Here is an 8,120-nt window from a genome sequence, read left to right on the forward strand (position 1 = left end):
AGTGGAACGAACCGCGTTAAAATCGAGAAAACTCAAGATCGCTTCCGAAAAGCACTACAAGGACCGAACGAACATCTACTCATCGCCCCATTTAATGAAATCTTGAGAAGAAACCTCGGGGCTACAGGGCCTAAAACACCACCACCGCGCCCTCACAGAAATTGTGCCGGGACAAGGGAGGAGCACCGGGCAAAGTTGAGGACCCTCCTCAGAGAAGCCGGGATCACCTGATTAATTAGTTTTATGTTTTGGACGGTGATCTTGGTTCTAATAATAATAATTTTATATAAATCACGAAGTATGCTTCCCTTTAAATCACTTTCTGACGGAGTTGATTATATTTATCAATTAAACTGACAGGATGATATACAGAGATACTGAACACGAATTTAATTAGTAGCAGAGAATAAGATGGAATGGCAATTCCCACGCAAGATGGCTATTGATATGCATTGGAAAAGCCATGTCCATTCCTGATCAATATTTCCCTATCTGATGCGGAGCCCGGCTCTGCGGCTGACGTAAAGATGTTTCCGGCAGAGAAGGTGTCCGTGCAAATTGCGTCCCAGATGAGCGACTTGCCATTTTCGAAGGGGAAAGTCGTTAGGCCGTCAGGACGTTTACCATCCTCCCGAAAGTTGATTCTATTTGTAATTAAACTTGGCATTCTGTTCATCCAAACATTTGAAGAGTCAAATGTAGCGATTTAAAATTAATATTATTCAGGAGATAATTTCCTTTAATGTTCATGAAAGATTAAATAGTCATGTTCTCTTTGTTAACAATTGAATACAGTGGCCCTGAATATACTGGATCTCTCCCAATATCAGCCGTTTTCTTCTGTTCCATTTTTTTCATGAGTCATAGCGTTCAACTCATTATCAGTCTTGTTGTTACAAGCGTGTTCCTTGGTCGCTCTAGATACCCATGACTTCCGGTGTGGAACTATTCACCCAATATTTTATTACATGGCGTAGTATTATCCAGTTTAAAGATATGTCCAAATAGTTGCCATCTTGATAAAATAACGTTCATGCTGATTGGTCTAGATCAGGCGTAACCAAACTACGCCCCGCGACAACATTTTATCCGACCCGCGCACTATTTCGAGATATTCAATTAATACCTCAATAATTAGCTCAAATAAAACTTTAGTTAAAAAATTAAACTATTTTTCAAGATTCAATTCGAAAAAACTTATCAGGATTAACATTAGATTTTTGTTTGTTGCTGTGCCTAATATGAAAAAGTTTTTTTGCGAAAGATGAATTAAAGCAGAAAGCTTATTGTTTAATATGCCACGAACATCTCTCTGTTATGAAGGAGTATAACATTCGATGTCACTATGAAACGAATCATGCTTCGATATATTCCAGGTACACTGGAAAGCTACGTGAGGATAAAGTTGAATCGCTGAAGCGTACTTTACAAATTCAACAAGGCCTTATAAAAAAATTTGAAAATAATGAAAATGTAACTAGATACAAGATAACGAAAATTATTTCACAACACGGGAAACCCTTAAGTGATGGGATGTATATCAAAAATTGCATTATTGAAGCAGTTAATTGTTTGTGCCCACTAAATTCTTCCTTATTTAATGGAATAAGTTTGTCGGCGAATTCTGTATCACAAAGAACTGAAGAGCTTGGAAAAAATATATATTTACAAATTTGTGAAAAGACAAGTAATATGTAGTGGTATTCTGTTGCATTCGATGAGTCAGTTGACATTTCGGGAACATCGCAACTTCTTATTTTTATTCGTGGAGTTGCTGAGAGTATTTCCATGACTGAAGAACTGGCATCTGTTTTTTCTATTCATGGAACAACCACTGGAAAAGATATTTTTGATGAATTGGAACAAACTATAAGTGATTATTACCTTGAATGGGAGAAACTAAGTTGTGTTACGATTGACGCGGCAAAGAATATGGCTGGTTCTAAAAAGGGTCTAGTTGGGCAAATAACTAATAAATTGGAGGAATTAAATATTTTAAACACTTTGTTCATTCATTGCATCCTTCATCAGCACGCACTATGTGCGAAGGAGCTCACTTAATTACCGTCAGTTTAAATATCTCATGTGTGTTGAATCGAGTTATTCGCATTATAAACTTTGTTAGAGGGAGCTCACTTAATTACCGTCAGTTTAAAGTTTTACTTGACGATTTTGGATCAGAATATTTTGAATTACCATATTACACTGCAGTTAGATCGCTTAGCTGTGGTAATGTATTAAATAGATTTTATAAACTTCAAAGTGAGATTGATAATTTTCTAACCAGTAAAAATAACTATTATCCCAAATTATCAGATCTTGCTTGGCTATCAAAATTATCATTTTTGGTTGATGTTACAACTCACATGAATGAGCTAAATCTAAAATTATAAGGAAAGGAAATCCAGACTTTAGATTTACATATATTGTATAATTTTTCATTTGAGATTTTTGTTGTTAAAAAGATTCTGATCAATATACGGAGTTGGTTCCTATAGAATGCATCTAGCTTTTCTAAATCGTTTTTTGAAGGTCCCCCATTTTCCAGAATTAGAGAGCAATATTAGTTTCACAAAAGTATCTAGAATCTGATGCGAATTTTCAGTGAAACATGATTTTTTTATTATCCAGATACTGTGCATTTTTTAAAGAAGGTGGTGAAGATCATCCTTTTGCGGTAAATATTTTTATCCCCAATTAGTGAGCCAAGTTTTTTATACCTTTAGTGCTCGTCGTTACTTGATTTTTTTCGTTCGATTCGTGTAAAGTCACTCTTAAATAACAATTATTCAAGTAAATTTTTGGCCTAGAGTAATACTTAGTCAAGTATTTCCTGCTCACATGATCGGACTGAGACGACGATGTCCCAGGGCCAGAGTTCTAGAAGTCCTTTTTCGGTAGGTGCCAGAAGTACTCATTGCCTCGCGGGCAGGGGAACAATAACGAGAATTGACCCCAGGATGAAACTAGCCTCCTTCGGAATCGAACCCACCACTGTCCAGATCCATTATCCATAGCTTAAACTTCAAGGGGCTTTAGAAGAATCGGATTATTTGTTTAATATTAAAAATTATTTCCTTTTAAAATTGAATATTAGCGCAAAATTTAAATTTTGCTGGACATAGTAAATTTTTTTTTTGCATCCTTCATAGTAAATTAGATTCTTTTATTTTAACAAAAAATAAAAATTTAATAGGTTGATATCCCTCTACGTGCTTCACAAACTTCCAAACTTCTTTTTTAATTTTTAATATTAAACTAATAATTCGAATCTTGTCAAGAATTGTTTTAAAATTTTAATTTATAATTTTTTAAAGAAAAAAGTCAATTTATTGCAAATCCATTTTTTGCCGGGCACTATAGTAATTCGATAATGTCGTTATATTTGAACCCCCATGTTGTCTTTCCGCTCTTTAAGGACTGCCTCGATGAATATAATAAATAGAATAGAAGATAGTGCTAAATCTCTCGTTTCCTTGTGGAGTGCCCATATTAGTCCTAATTCTCTCAACTGCTTGTTCCAATTTTCACAGATAGATTGGTTTCAGAAAATAATAGACTTATTAGTCTTAGACGATCTTCGTCAAGCGTTCTTTAGAACATTCATGAGTTTTTCTCTGTTAATACTGTCAAAAGCGTTCGTAGGGTTAATTCATAGGACGTATATGATTTTTGAGTATTTTTGGCATATTGATGTAGGCCATCTATCGCTCCACTTCTAAACCCACCTTGATTTTGTGAATTGTATTTTTCCACAGGTTCTTATATACAGTTTTCCTGATGGTTGAATAGGTTTTCCTGAAGGTTGACAGTAGAATAATTGGCCTTGGTTCATCTTTTTTCCCAGGTTTGTGTATTGGGATTAAAACTCAATGTCCTAATAGAAGGGAACAGTGAATTTCCGTTGACTCTAATATTTTCTTGATTATATTATCAACAATAGTCGGGGAGTTTTTTAATAACTCACCCGCTATACCATCATAGCCCGTTGGCCGATTGCCCTTAAGCTAAATAAATGCATTGGTTGCTTCTCGTGTTTAATTTTGTTTATAAGAGGTCTCGGATGTTTAATAAATTTAGGTATATTCACCCTAGTTAATTATACTGCGTCTTGAAGTGTTTGGAAATAGTACTTAGCTGAGTGACCGCCTGGGAACAGACAGTGTCGTACTATTATTGTGCCCCCGTGGTAAACTTTTAGTTTGTATTTTTTAATATAAATAAATTTTATTTTTAATTAAAAATTGTTTAATTAGATGAATTTTTAATAAAAGCATAGTAAACTCGCACACGTGTTATTTTTATTTAGTTGTACTTGTTTTTATTCTACTTTGTATTATTTTTTTTGTTTAATCGGATTCAGAAGGAATATTTCGTGATGCAGTTTCTTTTAATGATTAAGTTATCTGAAATTTCATCATTTTTGAGATATTTTTTGATTTTATTCCTCTAATCTGGTTCTTTCACTTTTTTTGAAATTTTTTGATTTCATTTTTTTAATCTGCCCTTTTTAAATCCTTTTTAAATTTAATTTGGTTGATTCATTATCCCATGGAGAGATATTGTATGAAATAAAGTATTATATATGCAGATATAATATGGGAAAATCCTCCCGTAAATCGCTCATCTGTGCTGTTTCTTTAATCGCATTGTGGGCTAATCCAATAGCCTCACTCTGGGTTGTAAGTATTAGAGAGTAATTGGAAATCATTACAGTCCGACCTTGAATTGGAACACTAAGTGTTCCAAAAACTGAGGTTTTGTCAAAAAATTAATATCAATATAAATTTAATAATTTAATTAATGCAAAAAAGTCTTAAATATTATTATTTATTGAAAAATAGTCATCGATTCTTTTTTAAAAACCATAATTTTTCTTCAAACTACTGAACAAATTTTGTCTGAAACAGTAAAAATCATCATCCGTCAGATTATCAGAAACAACAAATATTTCATTGCCGAAAGTATTATCCCAACAATTTGTAATTATTTCTGAGAATTCATTTTGCCACGATTTTGATACTATTATGTGACATAATTTGCGTGATGCCTATGGGCCGCGTGATACCTGACGTGACCTTGAAGCTTAACTTAATGTCAATATTGTAATTAATATGATAAAGTGTTTGAAAATGATAATTCCAGTGAATATGCAAACATATTTTTAAAATTACGAAAATCCCAGAAATGATCAGAATAGACACTCAAAATAGCTAATTAAGTGTCAGCAGTGGCTGCACCTCGGATTGCACGCGAGTTACCTCGCAAGATTGCGATCGATATCCTCTGGTACAGCCAGCCGATTTGGCGGTGGTCCTTCGTGCACTTGTGGATGCACTTCCCGATTTCGGTCAGAAGCGACACTCCGGCCGTCCCTATCACTGCACTTGTCTCCACAGCAATCGGGACAAAGTGGTAATTTGGTGGGAGAGAGGCGTATTTCTTCCGCTTCGTCTCCTCAGACCGACGGGAAGCGAAGTCGGGGGAGGACGCAGACTGAGCAACGGTCCCGGGGGCAAAGGTGTCCGCGCAGGTAACATCCCAAACGAGACACTTCCCCTCCGAGAATGGAAAGACCGTCATTCCGTCTGGACGCTTGCCGTCGCCACGGTCGAGGCCGGCAGGCTCCAGAACAGAAGGGAAGCCTGCGGCATTGAGGGCCTGTTTAACGACGTGGTTCAGGCCAGCGTGTCTCGGGATACGCCCGGTGCTTAAGCGGCACGAAAGGGGGTGGAGACCATCGGGGTCAATTATGTGGCCGCACTTGCACCGGTGAGGGTGGCAAAGGGGAATTTCCAGACGAAGACAGGTTCCGATTCGAGTCGATTCATCATCCAAGAGGAGGCCAGTAATTAATATTAAACTTCACAGAATAATAACTTGTTAATTATTTTTCAAGTCTGGACATTGGGACAATCGAAATTTCGCTCATCGAATTTTTTATCTATTAAATTTAAATGTTTAAACTACCTCAACGCGATTGTTTGATACAATTGTTCCAAAGTCTTTTTTAACTCGAACCTAAACATTAATTTTTATGCATACTTTATCACCAACACTAAATTCATACTTACTATTGTGAACATTCATTTTTCTGTTCATCGCTTTGTAATAATTAGAATTAGGATCAATGGGGTTGATTTCGAACTGAAATCTTTTCGGACTTGATAGAAATTCAAATTACATGAATTTTCAATTTGATTCGGACAATTGTTTGCATCATCGACTTGATCAGGGCTCAACAAATCATTACTTGAATTATCTAAGGAATAATTTTATAATTACAACCATAAAATATTGTATTTATTCCACTTATTCCCCGGTATTTTTCAAAAGGGCTCTCATTAGAAGATGAGTGGACAGAAATGTTATAAGTAGAGCAACATTTTTATCTAAGTAGAGCAACTCCGGACGATCTTTGGTCTGGGACGCAACTTGCGTCGATACTTACTCAAGCACGAATCTCCTTAAATCGGTTCAGACACCTGGAGCAGCTGCCTCAATCGCGGAAAACCTTAAAACCAAAAAATATTCCTTCCTCGGGGACCGCTACAGATTCACCCCTGTTGCGGCTGAGTCATCAGGAGCTGTTGGCCCAGCGACTGCCGAGTTCTTGCGCGAACTCGGAAGAATGCTCGCCACAAAGAAAAATGATCCTCGTGAAGGAGTATGGCTAAGACAAAGGATCGGAATAGCCATACTCCGAGGGAACTCGCTTTCCATACAGGCAGCGGGCTTCCTCAATTGATTTCTCAAATCAATCTCTTCTCTGAATTTATTAACTGACATTATTAATAATGAAAATTACATTTTTATTGACTTAAAAAAATAAAAATTGTCCTTAAAAAGTCAATGTAATTGACCTTAAAATTTTAAAAATTGACCAAATAATTGGCCAAATAATTGACCGTAAAAATACTACTTTATTTTCATATATAAACTACGTTTATGAAAATTTAAAGTAATTTTATTCATCGTTTATCGAGTTATTTACAATTAAGTAATATTTTACATTATCCACTTTAAAATTCCTATTTTTGGTTAAGATTTTGTTAAGAATCGAAAATGATCGTTCTACTGCGCACGATGTTGCCTGACATTCAATCAACAAAGAATAATCTAAAGGTGAAATGGAATGATCATCGAAATTCATAATTTTTGTGATATCATTGGAATTCATCCTTTTGATAATATAATTTTTTTATTCCACACACGTCTTCTTTAAAATCCAATGTTTTCAAATAATTGAATGCTTTTTTATAGTAAAATTGGTCGATTCTAAATCATCAAGCAAATGTAATAAAGGTGAATATTGTGATATTATCGTCGTTAGATCTTCATGAAGTTGTTCATTAAATAAACATTCTTTCGCTCTTTTAATGAGCAAAGAATTTCCTTCTAAGGAAGTGCATACTTGAATAACATTTGGCAGGTTTGTAGCATAGTAAGAACAGCTTTAAGCCAGCTTCCCCATCTCGTAACTATTGGTTCTGGTGGGTACCCAATTTCCTTAAACATTGTCTTCGATAATTGTTCTTTACAACAAGTGCTTTGATACAAACAATCAATTTATCAACTTCGGGATAATATACTTTTATTTTAAGTGCACAATTATGCACTAAATGAGCAAAACATGTGATATGGTATAGAGTGGAATATAATAGCTTGAGAGTATTTCCTGCAGAAACCATATATGGAGCAGCATCGGTAATAAGGAGAGAAAAATTGTTTCTTTCAACATTCATTTTCCGAATAGTGTCATCAATTATTTGACTGATGATAGAAGAATTCGGAGAGGAATCAATTTTTATACAATCTATTAGGTAAGATCTTTGCGGATTTTCCAACGTTCCAACTAGACAATTCACAAATTTGTTTCTCCCAACATCAGTTTCGTCCACAATCAAAAAAACCTTAACAATTATTTGAAATTAAATTAATTATTTTGGATATCTTTTGTTGTGCTAAAATTTCTACCATATTGCGGCAAGTAAACTCTGAAGGAAGTGGATGCCCGATACTTCCAAATAAGTTGATAATTGCTCGATTTCTCAATTTATAGAGCGGAATGTTTGCGAATACAAATGCTTCTGTTACGTCTGTTGCAAAATTTCTGAAGA

At 35.1% G+C, this 8,120-nt stretch overlaps 1 protein-coding gene across 1 annotated transcript; it reads left to right on the forward strand.

Moving 5' to 3' along the window:
• The first annotated feature begins 2,039 nt into the window (after positions 1-2,039).
• LOC115227161 (protein FAM200B-like) lies at positions 2,040-2,393 on the forward strand. Its single transcript, XM_029798074.1, has one exon. It carries the CDS (start codon positions 2,040-2,042, stop codon positions 2,391-2,393), a length of 354 nt encoding a protein of 117 aa, XP_029653934.1.
• The last annotated feature ends 5,727 nt before the right edge of the window (positions 2,394-8,120 follow it).

This window comes from Octopus sinensis, unplaced genomic scaffold, assembly GCF_006345805.1.
Source record: "Octopus sinensis unplaced genomic scaffold, ASM634580v1 Contig02042, whole genome shotgun sequence".
NCBI lineage: Eukaryota > Metazoa > Mollusca > Cephalopoda > Octopoda > Octopodidae > Octopus > Octopus sinensis.